At 40.1% G+C, this 18,933-nt stretch overlaps 1 protein-coding gene across 1 annotated transcript in view; it reads right to left on the bottom strand.

The window, feature by feature from the left end:
• Positions 1-18,933, bottom strand: part of RABEP1 (rabaptin, RAB GTPase binding effector protein 1) — a 113,392-nt gene that overhangs the window by 4,670 nt on the left and 89,789 nt on the right. Inside the window, 7 exon segments of the mRNA XM_023744058.1 lie at positions 650-748; positions 3,295-3,350; positions 3,985-4,174; positions 7,274-7,414; positions 11,385-11,461; positions 11,464-11,482; positions 17,227-17,343. Of these exon segments, the coding sequence (XP_023599826.1) occupies positions 650-748; positions 3,295-3,350; positions 3,985-4,174; positions 7,274-7,414; positions 11,385-11,461; positions 11,464-11,482; positions 17,227-17,343 (699 nt within the window).

Raw genomic sequence — 18,933 nt, forward strand, 5'->3', positions numbered from 1 at the left:
ATATATATATATATATATATATATATATATATATATATATATATATATTTAAAGCAGCTCTAAGATCAGAGCTACTACAGCAATAGGGACAGAAACTTTGGGGACTTTCTCTGACAACCATAGCAGTCAAGCATATGAAAATTCTCAGTGAACATGTATCAGGCAGCCCCAGCTATCTCCCCTTCAGCAAACCATGTGGCAACATTTCTACAGAGAACTATCAGATACCAGGTTCACAGTGTTTTTACACTTAAAAGTGACCACACAGACACTGTTTCTAGGAAACCTCCCCCACAATTAGCCTCATGCACCTTTATTCTAACTGGAATCATCAAAAATTAGGCAGCAAATATGGTTCAATGCAGTATTTGATGAGTCAAATAAATGACCCTTTTGAAGCAGTGTGTCTAGCTATGGCAGAGCCAAGTTTGCTTCACGGCCCTTTCAGCCCAACACCTAAAAAGCCAGAGAGGGCAGTGTCAGATCTGACCCAACTCTAATGTGATAAATTCACTTCATTTTCTTTCTGCAAAGTCTTGACAACTTTCAAAGGGTAGCACTATTCAAAACAGCAATCTTTTTTAAATAGGCAAGATGTGATCCTACATTCTTGGCAGTTTTTTTATTCAACTACCAACAAAAACATCACCTTAGCAGTAGTCTCTTTCTTTAACTGTTCTTCCAAAGTGATTTTCATTTCCTGAAGGCTCTCAAGCTGTTGAGACTTCTCTCTTAATGTGGACTCCAACTGTGAAAGGAAGAAGGAAAAAGCTGAATTCATCGAAACTCCCTACTCAACACACCACCCAGAGGAGCTGTGCCTGGAGCACGATGCCCAAGTTCTCAGGTCTCCTAGGCCTTGGACGTTGGCTTTGCTTGTAATGCTCTTCTCACCCTTTGGTCTCTGTGAATCTTCTATTTATTCTTCAAGACCCATTTATTTCATTAAACTAAGCAACTACTATGTTCTAAGGCCTGGAGATGGAGAAATCAGAAAAGACTGACATGTAAGTAAAGAATTCTGACATGTGAACATGGAGGAAGAAGCATTTAATTCTGCCAGAAAAGTTGAGAAGGGTTCCCTTGAAGAGATGACATTTGATCCTTAAAAGATGAGAAATTTTACAGGGGAAAGAAAAGGGTGAAGGTGGAGAGAGCTACTCCAAAGAGAGGGGATGGATGAGATGAATAAAAACCGAGTTCAGGAACTGCGGTGACTATTTCTGAGAGCTACAGAGCTACCGCACAGAGTGCTGCGGCTGAAGCTGGAGAGGCAGTAGGGAGGCTAAGGAATAAGGACTTGGTCCTGGAGGTAAAGGGAACCACTGGAGGGCTTTTAACCAGACTGGGACATAGTTTACAATATGAAGGCCACCTTGGTTTATTATAAAGATGAATTGGAATGGGATAAATTTGGGAGGCTGTTACAATAACCCAGGTGAGAACTGAAGTCTGAACCCAAACAGCAACAGAGTGGAAAGGATGGGACGTGACTAGAGGGCTGATGATTTCTGCCAGTGCAACCGCAACGGTACAGTGGAGGCAGAAGCCAGACTTCAACGCGTGAGCAGTGACCAGGAGGTCAGGCAGTGGAGGTCAAGAACCTAGGCTATAAAAGGAAGAAGAAAGATTGGTAACTTGAGAGAGAATTATAATCCAAAGAGAAACCTTTCTCCTCTTAACAGGGAACATCTGTGTAATGGAAAAGACCAATAACAAGGTAGAAGTTCAAGGCCCATAACTGAGCGGAAAACTGAGAGGAAGTCTGGTCAGAAACAAGACTCATTTTCTTTCTTTTTTTAAAATTCTTACCTGAGGATATTTTCATTGATTTTAGAGAGAGAGGAAGGAGAAAGAGAGCGAGAAACGAAACATTGATGTGAGAGCGAAACATTGATCGGTTGTCTTCCATACATGCCCTAACTGGGAATTGAACCCGCAATCGAGGTATGTTCCCTGACTGGGAATCGAACCCAAGACCTTTTTGGTGTATGGATGATGCTTCAACTAACTGAGCCACCTCGCTAGGCAGAAACAGATCATTTTCTCTGAAGAAACAGGACAGAGAAGGCTGGGAAGAAAAGTAAGAGAAGTAATTGAGAGGCCAGGAAGCTGAAGGTTGCCCTACGATGACGGGTACACGGCCATCACGTGCCAAGTGAGGAGGTGAAGTGAGTGTGACTGTCTGACTGCCACTAGGAGGGAGGGAAGGAAGACATTTGCTAAGGGCAAATGAAAGGCCAACTGAGTAGCACTCGAGGCCCAACTGATGACATGAGCAGTGTTTTCTTTTTCTTTTTTTTTTAAATATATATTTTATTGATTTTTTTTACAGAGAGGAAGGGAGAGGGATAGAGAGTTAGAAACATCGATCAGCCGCCTCCTGCACACTCCCTACTGGGTATGTGCCCACAACTGAGGTACATGCCCTTGACCGGAATCGAACCCGGGACCCTTGAGTCCGCAGGCCGACACTCTATCCATTGAGCCAAACCGGTTAGGGCAAGCAGTGTTTTCTTCATTCCAGTGGCATCAGCAGCGTGGGGCAGAGGTGGAGAGGTGCACAGCAGGATTAACCCAGAGCTGGGCAGTACCAAGGGCAGCAGACAGACGAGAAGTCAGGGGACCTGCAGGTGCTGCTGGGAGACTAGATGAAAGAAGCCATACAGATACAGCTCAGAGGAAAGCAAAGCCATGAGGAAGTCGCTAAAACCAAAGGAAAAGTGCAGGGAATTGTAGGTCTGAATGAGGTTCTCAGACAGCTGGGCCCATGGGTGTAAGAGCTGGAAGGATGGTAAATGAGGATGAGGCAACATGGGGCTGGAGTGAGATATCAGAGATGGGCGTGGTGCAGCTAAGACTGTGGGAAGGAAGGGGCAGGTGGAGGCAAAGGTCAACAAACAAGGAGGCCAGTGTTGAGTAAGGTCATGCTGTCTAAGAGAAGAGGGCTCAGCCAGCTAGAAACCATCATCTCCTATTTGTAAAAGATTCTGTACATATTTCTACTGTAGCTTCAAGTACGTATCAATACCATACCTTGCCTGTCTTCCCACCACCATGGAAATTCCAGGCTGCAATCATATCTGCCCCCTCTGTACCCTCGGGTCTACATATGGCCTGGCACAGAGCAGACTCCTCAATAAGTGGTCTCGATTATCATCACACCCTTTCCCACTAGACACAAGGGACATGTCGTAACTATATTTCATTCCTTGGGTCTAGCACAACAGAATTCAACAAACACTAGTAACTACTGGTTGCTGGTGGAATTAATTTGAAACTCGTGAAACTCACCTGTCCTTTTTCTATTTTTATTCTTTCTAATTCAGCTTTTAAGCTAGAAATGGAAGCTAGAAGGAAAAAAAGAGGGAGAAGTGTTATCATTTATTGATTATTGTGGATTTAAATTTTTTTCTTACAACACTCCTTTTTTCTACCATAATTTCAATCTCATATAATGAAAGAAGTCAAATATATACTAAACACAAGGGAAAACCAACACCCTTTTCTCAAAATTATCCCCAATCAGCATTATAACCAAGCTCAGGTAAAAGCAGAGTCCATATGAATGAACACTGTATCATAAACTCCCTCTACATCAGACATCCACATCTAACCCTGGGGTGTGTGGAGATATTCCCTGCAGGAATCTGTTAACCCATCAAAGTCCTGCAAGGAAACGCCACGCATCTAGTCACACTCCCCAGTGGTCTAGGTTCAAGTACTGACTTTCCCATCTCCTAGTAGCTGCCAAAGAGAGGCCTCTAGAGCTCCTAAAAATACAGTGAGTTTTGGGTGTTTTTTTTGTTTTACTCCTAGTTACTGGATATATCAGAACATCTGGAAAAATGGACTGAGTTCTTACTTAACTCTTTCCTATACTTTTCTGTTTCCACATTCTATGGCCATGTATTACTTCTTAGAATCAGAAAAAAAGTTTTATTTAATGCCTCCAATTCTAAACTATATCACTTTTATCTTCACCTATTTCTTCCTTGCAGTTTTCTATTTCTAATTGCAGAGTTTCTTCAAGGTTCTCTTTTAAACACTGTTCCGCTTGAATCTGCTCTTTTAGGAAAAGTATTTCAGCCTTCAGCTTCTCTTCCATGTGATCTGCTGCTGTCCGCACATTAATGATATTCTCACGGTATTTTAATACCAATTCCCGGAGTTCCTGGATTAAAGACACAAATGGTTATTGGGTTTGTGAGGAAAGAAAGTAAACAAAGGAAGGTAAAGATTTTCTGCAACCAGAATTTCAGGTGTTGCTTTAAATGGTTCAAAAATTAAAGATTTCCAACTCCACCTCACTTGGGGCTTCAAGGGGCAGGTACCGTGCATGTCATATTAACATTCAGAATGTTATAGAAATAAGACATTCCCAGCCAAAAAATGTGCACTGTGAACTACATATTTTTCCCTCAAAACTGTTTCATAAGCAGAAAAATAAAAATGTTAAGTGACTTACAATGTGGGGTTCACCATGAATAGTTTAGGAGCTAAACTAGTCCTTGCTTAAATTTAAGGAGTGTTAGGGTATAAGGACCAAAAGATAAACTCAGAAGCAAATGTGAATTCTATGAAGATAAAATTTATTTACTTATTCATTCAACCACTTGTTGAACATCTACCACAAGCAAAGTACTATGTTAGCCCAGAGGCAAGTATGGCAAAGAATGGCTTTCTAAGGTGATCACCATTTGCTATAATAAATTCAGCTTAAATCTCATTTTTCCCTAAATTTTAACTGTCTTCTTTAAACTCCTCCCAATGATATCCTAAAGCAACTGTAAAGCAAAAACTGGGATTCTTAGATAACTAGCAAATGTATATAAATTACAGAACAGGGGGGAAAAAGTAAAAACTTAACAAATATTTCATAAGATTTACTGCTGAAACTAGTCTAAGAATCAAGGCTTAAAGGCTAGACTGGTTACATCCTTCAAGGCTTCTTGGATTTACTTTTTTTTTTTTAATTTAGGAATAAGAAGTTTTCTAGAGACCATGGAAGAGAGGAATCTTTCCTGCCAAGAGGGAAAGTTTAACAGAGCTGTTAAGTGCTCTGCTGATAGTAAAAGCAGGCAGGTCCCGCAAACTTTCTCCCTGATGAGGTCAGCCACCAGTTCAGAAAGGAGAGCACCAGCAAACTGAGCTGAGACCACAAGATGGGGGTGAAGGAGGATGAGAGGAAAAGCAAGGAGCTAATGGCAAGGTAGGCAGCGGAGCCCCTGTGAATAAGTAAACTAAAAACCCAAAATTAACAGTAATGCTAATGTGTATATATAGGAAAGAAGAATGAAGACCAAATTATAGAAGGTGTAGAGGTAAGATTAAGGAAAACTGTTACTTACAAAAATATAAATTTATGTAATGTTTGATTTTAAATAGTTTTTAAACAATTACAATTTTTAAGATAAAAGAACAAAAGGATTTTACGAATAACATTTTTCTATTTTGTTTTGAAAATTGCTCTAAGAAATCTCATCTTTAACTATACTGTTTATAGGTTTTACTTGAGCTTAGCATAAGATGAAGTTTTTTGTATGTTAAAAGGTTTTAAAATGTAAAAAAGGTTGGAGAATGTTAAGGAGATAGTTATGAACGTCTTTGGGCAACTTCTGGGTTTGCAGCCCAGATTCACCCCTAAGCACAGGAGAATGGAAATGACTAAAAGCATCCTAAAGGGTTACTGAAGTCTAAAGGAGGGAGAGTGTAGTACACCCTTTTAAGTGCTGAACAGGAAAACATCAAGGATCCAGCTTGGTGACCCCTTCAAACATTTCATTTCTGGTGCGTTCTCAATCTGGTTCTGCAAGAATAACTTTCAGACCTTCAATTTGGGAAAACATTCTTAGATATGACACTGATAGCATGAGCAACAGAAGGAAAAAATAGGTAAATTGGAACTATCTCAAAATTTAAAACTTTTGTGCTACAAAGGATACCATCAAGAAAGTGAAAAAGACAATCCATAGAATGGGAGAAAATATCTACAGTGGATTTATCTGATAAGAGACTTACATGGAGAATATATAAACAACTCTTATAACTCAATAAAAAAATTTTAAAATGAGCAAAGGATTTGAATAGACATTTCTCCAAGGAAGATATACAAAGGGCCAATAAACACATGAAAAGATGCTCAATATCATTAGCCATTAGGGAAATGCAAATCAATGAGATACCACGTCACACCCATTAGGATGGCTATATCAAAAATGAAACAAGCCCAGCTGGTGTGGTTCAGTGGTTGAGCACTGACCTATGAACCAGGAGGTCCCAGTTCGATTCCTGGTCAGAACACATGCCCGGGTTGCGGGCTCCATCCCCAGTAGGAGGCATGCAGGAGGCAGTTGATCAATAATCCTCTCTCATCATTGATGTTTCTATCTCTCTCTCCCTCTCCCTCTCCCTTCCTCTCTGAAATCAATTTAAAAAAAATTTTTTTTAAGTGAAACAAGTGGTGAGGATGTGGAGCAATCCTCAAATAATTAAACACCAAGCAATCCCACTGCTAGGTTTTTCCCAAGAGAAATGAAAACACATGTCTACATGAAAACCCATATGTGAAAACCCATATAGCAACATTAAACAACCCAAATGTCCATCAACAAATAGGTACAGGAATGAAGAACTGATACATGCTATGACATGGATGAGCCTTGAAAATAGTATGCTATGTGAGAGAAGCCAGTCACAACAGACTACAAACTATATTACTCCAGTCCTGACTGGTGTGGCTCAGTTGGCCAGAGCATCATCCAGTACACTGAAAGGTGATGGGTTTGATTCCCAGTCAGGGCACATACCCAGGTTGTGGGTTCGATCCCCGGTAGGGGTGGGTACAGAAAGCAACCGATCAATGTTTCTCTCTCTCTCTCTCTTCCTTCCTCCCTCTCTCTAAAATCAGTTTAAACAAAGACATATCCTCAGGTGAGGATTAAAAAGAACTATGATTCCATTCATGTGACAATCCAGAACAGGGCCATCAATAGGTAGTAAGTAGATTAGTAGTTGCTTAAGGCTGTGGGGTGAAGGAATAAAGGGTAAGGAGTTTCTTTCTGAGGTGATGAAAATGTTCTAAATTGATTGTGGTGATGGCTACATATCTGAGAATATACTAAAAACCACTGAATTATACACTTTAAATGGATGAAGTATTTGGTATGTCAATTATATCTCAATAAAGCCTGTTTTTTTAAAAAAGAAGAATTTATAGCCATTTCAGAAAATGTGTTTGTTTACATTTTCGAGCAGGTGGAAAATAAGTTACCTCTATAGTGTCTGGTAAAATGAAGTCTTCTGCTTGCTGTAATGACACATGCAAGCTATGCTTTCCCTGAAGACTGTCATTGTCTTTTTGTAACCTCACCAACTCTTCTGAAACCTGTTCCCGTGACTGCATCAGCACTGCCTAAAATAGAAACAGATACTAATCACAGCCAGAAAGATTAAATTCTACCTGCTGATAGCTGCACCAGAGAAACACAAGCCAAACCAAATGAGGGCTGAGGAGACAGAGCATAAACCTCACAGACTGACTTGCAGCCTTTACATATATTGAAGGGACAGCCAATGAAGCAAGTTATTTGAGCTCATTTTACGCTTCTACCAACAGACTAAAAGTATTGACTCTCTTCCCCCGTATCTTGGACTCCAGAAGGAACAGTATCTCTAGCTACATGGAAGTGTCTGACACAATTAAGACTTGTATCAAATAGAGCATACAGTACAAGCCTCCTCTTTCCTGATAGCATGCATTCAACATGAAGTAGGGAGAAACCAAAAGCAGTATCTTTCTTCATTTTTCATGACATGTACCTACATTCAAGCTCAGGATCACTGTGAATGGCCCAAGAACTCCCAATATTAGACATCATCAAGAGGATATATGTTTAGGAAATAAAACAGCCTTAAGTAGCTCATTCTTAAAATGGGATAAGCTCCTATTTCTGCTTGCTGATGTAGAAAACTATCTTAGGTCCTTCATATGAATTTGTATCAATATAAAAGTTATATAAGATAAAATTCCACAAAAGTACTTAATTTCTGCTGTTTTAGTACTAAGTCATTTAACTTAAATACATAAATGTAGATTACTCACTCCCCCAATATTTATTTAGCAGCTACTACTCTATGCTAGGCATTTTGATGCCCATGGGGAATACAAGACAGATGCCCTGGAGAAGCTCATGGTGCAGTGGAGGGAAAGGTGAGTAAACCAAAGATTACCAACCATAATACAAGTGCGAGGACAGAATGGGCCCAGCAGTGATAAAAGGACGGAAGAGCACCTAATTAGAGAACATTTCAGGAGGCTGACCACTGACTGCATCCTGAAGGACAAACTGGCTGCTGGCAAGTTTGTCCTTCAAAAAGAAAAAACAAAGATAAAAGATAAATTTAAATGATCATATATGGGAGTGAAAAAGATACGGAATGAAAGTGAAACTTCTGAGTATTAATACGTTTTTATAGTTTAAGAAAAAATTCCAGCCCAACCCTTGTGGTTTGAGCTTCGACTTATGAACCAGGAGATTACGGTTGGATACCTGGTCAGGGCACATGCCCAGGGTTGCAGGTTCAATCCCCAGTGGGGGCCATACAGGAGGCAGCCAGTCAATGATTCTCTATCATTGATGTTTCTATTTTTCTCTCTCTCTCCCTCTGCCTTCCTCTCTGAAATCAATTAAAGAAAAAATTTTTAAATACAGTATATAACGTACATAACACAAAATATGTGTTAATCAACTGTTGATATTACTTGTACGGCTTCCAGTCAACAGTAGGCTATTAGGCTATTAGTAGTAATATTTGGGAAGTCAAAAGTTATGTACATGGATTTTCAACTGTGCTGGGGTCAGTGCCCCGAACCCCACATTGTGCAAGGGTCCACTATAATAACATTATAGTTATATACAACATTTTTGTTCTTAGGAAATACATAGTAAAATGTTTAGGAGTATATGATGTCTACAGCTTAATTCCAAATTGTTCAGAAAATACATACAACCCTGGCCAGGTCGCTCAGTTGGTTGGAGCATCAATCATCCCATACACCAAAAGGTTGTGGGTTCCATTCCCAGTCAGGGCACATACCCAGGTTGCAGATTCCATCCCCAGTCAGGGTGTGTATGGGAGGCAACCTATAGATGTTTCTCTCTCACATCGATGTTTCTCTCTCTTCTTCTCTCTCAAAACCAATCAAATAAAATAAAATGAAATAAAAAGCTCTTTAGAGTAAGGTAATATGTTCCAGAGACAATATTCTTAAGAAGAAAAAAAACACACAGGGTGGGGCAAAAGTAGGTTTACAGATGTGAGTATGCAAAAGTAGTGCCCAGTGCCCGAAAGTTGTGCACTCGGGAGTGGGGGCGGGGGGGGGGGTCCCCTCAGCCCAGCCTGCGCCCTCTTACAGTCCAGGAGCCCTTATGGGATGTCCAACTGACGGCTTAGGCCCACAGACATCCTTAGTGCTGCCGAGGAGGCGGGTGAGGCTCCTACCACCGCCGCTGTGCTCGCCAGCCATGGAGGGGGGTGTCCCTTCAGGGCAGCCTGTACCATCTCCAATCTGGGACCCCTCAAGGGATGTCCGACTGCCCTCTCATAATCCAGGACTGCTGGCTCCCAAACGGTCGCCTGCCTGCCTGCCTGATTGCTCCTAACTGCTTCTGCCTGCCAGCCTGATCACCCCCTAACCGTTCCCCTGCCAGCCTGATCGATGCCTAACTGTTCCCCTGCTGGCCCAATCGCCCCCAACTGCCCTCCCCTGCTGGCCATCTTGTGGCCACATGGGGGTGGCCATCTTGTGTGTTGGGAGTGATGGTCAATTTGCATAATTGCTATGACTAATTAGCATATTCCTCTCTTATTATTGCGTTGGAGTGATGGTCATTTTGCATACTGGTCGTGACTAGCATAACCTGTCGTGACTAATTAGCATATCTAGTTGTGACTAATTAGCATATCTGGGCTAATTAGCATATCTCTCTTATTATATGGGATTATTATTAATTACTATATTATTTTTCCATATGAACAACTGATAATCTATTTGCCCCACCCTGTATGTGCATATATAATATGAAAGAGAAAGAGACTGAGAAACAATTGCAAGTATGAAACAGATCAGGGCTAGGATTTAGAAGTTAGCGTAAAGGTCATTCAGACACTGACCCAATGCCAACCAAAAAGAAACCCTCGCCCTAACCAGTTTGGCTCAGTGGATAGAGCGTCAGCCTGCGGACTCAAGGGTCCCAGGTTCGATTCCGGTCAAGGGCATGTACCTTGGTTGCGGGCACATCCCCAGTGGGGAGTGTGCAGGAGGCAGCTGGTCGATGTTTCTCTCTCATTGATGTTTCTAACTCTCTATCCCTCTCCCTTCCTTTCTGTAAGAAATCAATAAAATATATTTAAAAAAAAAAAAGAAACCCTCCTAGCCAGTGTGGTTCATCGACCAAGGAGCCAAGAGGATGCCAATTTATTCTCAATCAGGAGACATGCCCAGGTTGCAGGCTCCATCCCCAGTAGGGGGCGTACAGGAGGCAGCCTATCAATGATGTTCCTCTCTCAGTGATGTTCCTCTCTCTCTAAAAATCAATAATAATAAAAAAGATTTTTTTAAAAAGAAAGAAGAAACCACTGCCATGTGACCTGATGCTGTTTTGGTCATCCCTGGAAGAGCTGGACAAGAGGCAGCCCTGTAGGACCATCCCAGCAGAACCAACAATGCTATAATTTACAAAGGGCCATCAGATGCAGGGTCCCAACTTTGAGAAAAAAGGAAGAATAAGGCAAATGGAGTCAGATGACGGAGGAGGCCCAAATCTGGGGAAATATTTTGCAGAGGTTCCAGCCAGCTCTTCTTCAAGAAGCTCTCTTACCCCAACCATCTCAAAATGAATGGCCTTCTCAAAGTTCCCAGGGCCACAGTAGCATTTATCAGCATGCTTTCTCATAACCCGTGGGCAATTAATGAGGTTATTTTAGGTAAATTCGCTGTCCAGGAAAAGCATGACTGCTTATAAGCTACACCTGCTAGGGCTCTGAGAGATTTCAAGTTTTAGTTTGTACTTGGAACTGAAAATTAAATGTGGTCCACAGTTTATTTGATTTAGGTTTCTGAAATCAGAAAAATAGAAGATTGGAATATTGGGAGGTCAGAAGGTAGGCTTAAAAAGAAATAATGTCTTTACATAATGTTTACATTATTATGCCCATTATAAGGCAGCATACTAAATTAATGCCCATTACTGTAGGCCCTGGAGAACATAACAGTAACCACACTTTGGTCTGGGAGATAAAGTCATATCAAAGATGATTTCAAGATAGAACAAAAAGAACTATATTGAACATACTTAACATTTATTTAAATATTAACTTACCATCTGTTCCTGAACATCCCTCTTTGCTTGGGAAAACCCCTGTTGTAACTCTTCAAGTAAAACCTCAGATGCTTGGCTCTTAGGACAAGTGCTGAGATCTTTACAAAAAACAAACAAACAAAAAAAACATACAAAAAATAGCAGTTATGAAACTGGTATCTGAAACTACTCTTCCATCTCTGCTTACTTAATGTATAGGATTATGTATCAGTTATCGTAACCCACTCATCACTCATCAACAGGTATGTGAGCATCTGCTGCATACAAAGCCTCAGCCTTTCAGCTATCACAAAGCAGTGCCGAAGTCCCCAGGACCACGTGCTGCCACACATGAGCAAACGGCACTGTATGGGCCTCTAGCCACAGATATTAATCATTGTGACCTAGTCATCAATAATAATCTTAAAAATTATAAAATAAATCAAAATAAATTTGTTTACACAGTTATAATATTGTCCAAATTCTGCTTCCAGTAGTAGTGATTTGGATCATGTGAAACCACCTTTCTATCAAGAATTAGAAAAATGAGACCAAAATATTGAAGACATGTATGTACTCTTGAGACATTGGAAAATAAGGCCAAAAAAAATCACGGAGCCCAGGTCCAGAGTGAGCACACTGGGAGTGGTGAGTGCAGCATCTGGAACAGCTCTTCTCTAGAAGAATGTGCCAATTCCAAAAGAAACAGATGTGACACTGAGAAGCTGAGCAGAGTGTCTGGGAGTCAAGGATCCACTTCGCAAAGGGACCCTTGGTAAACACTCTGCACTTCAGATTGGGTCCCCAAAGGACCATACCTGAGGGTAAGAAAGAATTTAAAATAATACAACCTTCACGATTTTCTATAATCACAATTCCTATAACAGGTTCAAGGTGATATAGGACTGTTAGTACCTGACTCTTATAAGGAAAATGCCTTTGTATTGTTTCAATAATTTTTCATATACAATGTCTACCACTCAAGTAAAAATGCACAAGAAAATATGATAAAAACAAGAGGAAATGATTAAAAAAATATAACAGAAACAGATCTACAATGAATTCAGATATGTGAATTATTAGAGGCAGACTTTAAAATATACTTGATCTGTTTGGAGATTTGAAAGAAAATGTTTCAGAGAACTGAAAACAATAAATCGGCCATACCACCCTGAACGCGCCCGATCTCGTTTGAAAACAATAAAAAATTACCAAATGGTCCTAGCCGGTTTTTCTCAGTGGTTAGAGCATCGGCCTGCCAACTGAAGGGTCTGGGTTCAATTCCCAGTCAAGGGCATGTAACTGGGTTGCAGGCCCAATCCTGGCCAGGTCGGGGGTGTGCAGGAGGCAACCAATCAATGTATTGCTCCCACATCGATGTTTCTCTCCTCTCTTTCTCCCTCCTCCCTCCCTTCCACTCTCTCTAAAAATCAATGAGGAAAATATTATCCTCAGGTGAGGATTAACCAAAAAATTTTTAAAAATTACCAAATGGATTTAAAAAACTGAAACATTTACCTAAATTAAAAACTCAATGGATTTCAACAGATTAGACCTATTTGAAAAGAAAATCAGTGAAGTAGAACACAGACCTGAAGAAAATAAAGCCCAAAATGGAAAATACAGAAGATTTAAAAAGTCATATAGGCCCTGACCACTTTGGCTCAGTGGCTAGAGCGTCGGCCTGTGGACTGAAGAGTCCCACATTCGATTCCGGTCAAGGGCATGTACCTTGGTTGCGGGCACATCCCCAGTAGGGGGTGTGCAGGAGGCAGCTGATGGATGTTGCTCTCTCATGGATGTTTCTAACTCTCTATCCCTCTCCCTTCCTCTCTGTAAAAAATCAATAAAATATATATTTTTTAAAAAGTCATATAGATGCATGTGAAAGTCTAACATATATAAATTATTTAAAGAATAACCAATGGAAATAGCTAGCTACTAGAGCAAAAAAAAATAAGCCTAAGCAAAAACTTTAATTTCACTCATAGATATACTCAAGAGAAATGAGTCCATATGTCCAACAAAAGACACAAACTAGAATGTTAGAAAATGTATTATTCATTTACAATACCCCAAACCCAGGAACAACTTTACTAAAATCTCTCAAAGGTTCACAAGCAGCTTCTGGCCTCAGCATGCCCCACACTTCCTGCTAAGTGATTCCTAGCTGGGCCTTAGTGGCAGCCAGCTATGGTTCCCAGCTTGGCCTCTCCCAGGCACCTCAAAGTCCACCACAAGTGGCAACCATCACAGATCACTTTGACCTGCACCAGAGCCCCTCCCAAGAGTCCCTAGAACCAACAAACCCTGTTGGCCAGTTTAAGACCACACCCGAGCTCCACCCAGCTACCTCCACAAGTGACACACTCTAAGAGCGGAATTGGCAGACACCAGAGTCCCATTAGGACAAATCCTGCTCCACAGGGTCAGCCCCTGCACAACAACTCCTCTGCTGTAGTCATGCCCAGTCCTCACAGCCCGAGAGTCAATCCCTCCCATTGACATGCCAACAGCTATTAAGGCTCAACTATAGCAGGAGGGCACACACAACCCACACAAGTGACACACCTGGAGCAACCGGTTCAGGTGACCATGGAGACTAGGCCCCATAGGATACCTACTACATATGGCCACTCTACCAAGACCAGGAGACACAGCAGCTCTACCTAATACATAGAAACAAACACAGGAAGGCAGCCAAAATGAGGAGACAAAGAACATGTCCCAAATGAAAGAACAGAACAAAACTCTAGAAAAGGAACTAAACAAAACTGAGACAACCTACCAAGTGCCAAGGTCAAAGCACTGGTTATAAAGATGCTCAAAGTACTTAGGGGAAGAAGAGATGAACTCACTGAGAACTTCAACAAGGAGATAGGAAACAAAAAATGGAGATAGAAAACAAAAAAAGAACCAGTCAGAAATTTAAAATGCAATAACTATAATGAAGAGTACATTAGAGAGAATGAACAGTAGATTAGATGAAGCAGAGAATCAAATCAGCAATTTGAAAAATAAGGTAGTGGAAAACAATTGGAACAGCAAAAAGAAAAAAGAATAATAAAAAAAAAAGAGGGTACTTTAAGGGGCCTCCGGGCCCAACGTCAAATGTACCAACATTTGCAACATAGGGATACCAGAAGGAGAAGAGAGAGAGCAAGGAATTGAAATCTATTTGGAAAAAAACCCCAGAAAACTTCCTTAACCTGGCGAAAGAAACAGACATATAAGTCCAGGAAATGCAGACTCCCAAACAACATGAACCCAATGAGGCCCACACCAAGACACATCATAATTAAAATGCCAAAGGTTAAAGACCAAAGAGAGAATCTTAAAAGCAGCAAGAGAAAAGCAGTTCAGTTGGTTAGAGCATCATCCTGATACACCAAGGTTGTGGGTTCAATCCTCAGTCAGAGCACATACAAGATTCAACCAATGAATGCACAAATAAGCAGAACAACAAATCTCCTCCCCACCCCCTAAAAAAAAAAAAGTGTGAGATTTCTCAACAGAAACATTGCAGGCCAGAAGGAGTTGACAGGAAACATTCAAAGTGGTGAAAAGCAAGGATATACAACCAAGATTACTCTATTCAACAAAGCTATCATTTAGAAACAAAGGACAGATGAATTTCTCAGAGAACAAAAGCTAAAGGAGTTCATCATGACCAAACAGTATTAAAAACAGATGTTCATAACCCCAAGGTAAGAAAACATTCTTTTAAAAACTGGGTCAGCAGTAGCCGGTTTGGCTCAGTGGATAGAGCATCGGCCTTCGGACTGAAGGGTCCTGGGTTCGATTCCGGTCAAGGGCATGTACCTTAGTTGCGGGCACATCCCCAGTGGAAGGTGTGCAGGAGGCAGCTGATCGATGTTTCTCTCTCATCGATGTTTCTGGCTCTCTCTCTCTCCCTTCCTCTCTGTAATAAATCAATAAAGTATATTTTTTAAAAAATTTTAAAAAATTAAAAAAAAATAGAAACTTGGTCAACATTCACTAATCATAAAGAAAAGATCAATAAATTTAACTACATTAACTTAATAACTCCTGTTCATCAAAAACCACCATTAAAATAATGAAAAGGCTCTGGCTGGATAGTTCAGCTGGTTGGAGTATTGCCCCGTGCACTGAGGGGTCCCGGATTCTATTCCAGATCAGGGCACATACCCAGGTTATAGGTACAATCCCCAGGCGGAGTGCATACAAGAGGCAACCGATCAATGTTTGTCTCTCACATCAGTGTTTCTCTCTCCCTCTACCTTTCCCTCTCTCTCGAGAATCAATGAAAAACATCCTCCAGTGAAGAGTAAAAAATAATGATCATGATGATAATAATAATAATAAAAACAAGATATAGGACAGAAGACATTTGCAACACAAATCACTAAAAGACACCAAGAAGATTATATTAAAAAAAACTCCTACCCTAGCAGGTGTGTCCAATGGTTAGAGCATCAGCCAAAACACCAGAGAGTCACAGGTTCAATTCCAGTCAAGGGCACATACCTGGGTTGCAAGTTCCATCCCCAGCCAGTTTGGAGTGTGTGTAGGAGGCAACTAGTCAATGTGTCTCTCTCACATCAATGTTTCTCTCTCTCCCCCTCCCTTCTCTATTTCTTTCCCCCCCTCCCCCATCCCTTTCACTCTCTCTAAAAATCAATAGAAAAAATATCCTCAGGTGAGGATTAGAAAAACAACTAACAAACCAGATAAACAAATAACTTTTTAAAAATTAAAAGAATACAACGCAATAGAAAAATCAGCATAAGACTCGAGAAGGAATCACACACACACAAAATGATATCCCAGTAGCCAATTAACATGAAAAACGCTAAATAACCTCAATGGTCATCAGAGAATTGCAAACTAAGCCACAGTGAAATACTATTCACACCCACCAAAATGGCTATAATTAAAATAACTAATAAAATCAAGTTTATCAAGACTGCGATCCACAGGAATTCTTCTCATATATTGCTGGTCAGAGTATAAATTCATACAACCACACTGTGAAACGCTTTGGCCTTAGTATCTACTAAAGACATTTTGAACATTCTAACCCAGGAATTTCACTCCTAGGCATATAGCCACCAGAAATATGTTCAACAAGCCCTATACAAAAATGTCAAAGCAGAATTATTTATAATATACCAGAACCAGAAACAACCCAAATGCTCACTGTGATATATAAATTGTGATATATTCATATACTAGTACAACTGTACGACAATGAAAATAAGCATACTGCTACAAGCATCTTGAGTAAGAATCTCATATGTTGAATAGAGGAAGACAGACACAAAAGAATACAAACAATATGATTCATTTGTTAAAATAAGAAAATAAAAAAACAGACAAAGTGAATCTAATGGTGTTAGAAGTTAGGACAATGGTTACCTCTGGGGAAGGGGTGATAAGTGGAGGAGAAAGTGAAGGTTTCTGGTGTACTGGCTAATGTCCTATTACTTAATCTTGATATTGTTACAAGAATGTTAGTTCTGGCATGTCTGAGTTTTTAGTATGAACACTATACTTTTAAAAAGTTAAAAAAAAAAAGAAAAGAAAAGAAAATTAGTATCTGTCCTGTCAGCAAGTTTGTTGTGTAGCAGAAAACCAAATAAAAAACAAAGGGGAAAGGAGAATCAGCCTCCTGGTATTCATTAATCAGTTACTTCAAAAGTTTTGTGGCGTTTTTTTTTAATCTATAAAACAGATACCAGAAAACAATAGTTCAGAGGGAAAACAGAACTGCCAAATCTTCAGGGCAAGAAAGAAACATTATTAAGTTTTCAGAATTTTTTTATTTAAACAACCCAGTCATCCCCCATGGGTCACATTCTAAAAACCCTCATTTACCTACCTGATGACTTGAATCTTCAGTGCTCTGCTTTATGAAGTCTTCTAGCTCCTGTTTATCTTTCATTGTCTTCTCTAACTGGTCATTTGCTTGCCTTAGCATCACCTGTAGTTTTTTCACCTATATAATTTTAAATGTCAATTAGAAGGAAGTACCAGAATTCTTTTATAAATTGAAAAAGTCTTGACTCCAAAATTTTTAAATTTAATTTTCTTTCTCTGAAAAAATCATAGATTTGTCAATTCAGAAAAAAAAGAGATAAATGACCTAATTTGATGACTATACTCTGCTTTACAGTTAACAAATCATTTTTCACATACATTATCTGCTTTTCCTCCTGGGTACTCTAAGCTAGGATGCTCCCTGGCCTCCCTGACTCTAATATATCTTCTGTCTCCAATCTACAATCCATACTAACACGACATTTTTTCTAAAGTCAAATCACATTACTATTTCCCTACTTAAAATCCCTAGATGTCTCCTAAAGTCTTCAGGATCAAATTTAAATCCCTTCAATCATCACCCCTCCCTCAGTAATGTCCTCATGACCTCTGTAACTTCCTCTCCCATTATTTTATCACACACACCCTTTGCCTAGCCACAGAACTATTCATACTTTCTAGAACACATAATTTTCCTTCATAACTCTGCTCTTTTGTACATCTTTCCTCTCCTTGAACACCCTTTCCTCACTTCTTTTCCTAATTAAATTTTTACTCGAGTTCTAAAAGAAATTTAGCTCAAAAGTTACCCACAAGTGTTACTCAAATGAGCCCAAAGTAAAGTTAGATGTTCCTATCCCTCCGCCAGTTCTGTGTATACATCTCAGGAACAAACTATATGGAACTGATAGCTTGGCTGGCAACACTGAAAGCTCCTTATGAGCAAGCAGTAAGTACTATGTTCTATTTGTATCTGAATACCTAGGATCAGCAAAATGCCAAACACAGTTGAATGTCTACTAAATGACTGTGGAGTCCAAGATAGCCCATTCCAACGCCACACTATCAAAGGCTAACCTAAGTTTCACAAATAGCTTTAGAAATTTACCTTTCAACCATCTAGGAAAAAAGCATATAGGCAGGAAATCAATGCCAATGACATTTGAAAATATTAAGCCATCATTCTAATATGCCTAAACTTATGTTAAAGACAAAGAGAACAATCTTCATAACAATCAAAGAACAATTAGGAAATGTAGGGGGAAAGTATCTTTTCCTTACATATACTTTCACAAGCCTACTCTCACGAAATTCCACATTATTTTCTAAGTGTTACCGAGGAGCCCATTATTAGGTACTATATTTGTAAAAGGTACATGTCAATTTCAGTGTACCAGATCAACCTAATCTTAATTTCTGTGACCCTGTAAATTAACTTAATTAATTCAACAAATTTATGACAAGAAATAGAGGCAATAAGCAATGAAGATTCCAAATACTAATTAATATAATATTTAATTAATTTTCCATGTTTATATACTCACTAGAAGCCCGGTGCATGAAATTCGTGCACGGGGGCAGGGTAGGGGTGTCCCTCAGCCCAGCCTGCACCCACCCTCTCCAATCTGGGAAATCCCTCTCACAATCCAGGACTGCTGGCTCCCAACTGCTCGCCTGCCTGCCTGATTGCCCCTAACCACTTCTGCCTGCCAGCCTGGTACCCCTTCTGCCCTCCCCTGCAGGCCTGGTTCCCCCCCAGCTGCCCTCC

The sequence above is a fragment of the Myotis lucifugus genome, unplaced genomic scaffold, assembly GCF_000147115.1.
Source record: "Myotis lucifugus unplaced genomic scaffold, Myoluc2.0 scaffold_426, whole genome shotgun sequence".
Classification (NCBI taxonomy): Eukaryota; Metazoa; Chordata; class Mammalia; order Chiroptera; family Vespertilionidae; genus Myotis; species Myotis lucifugus.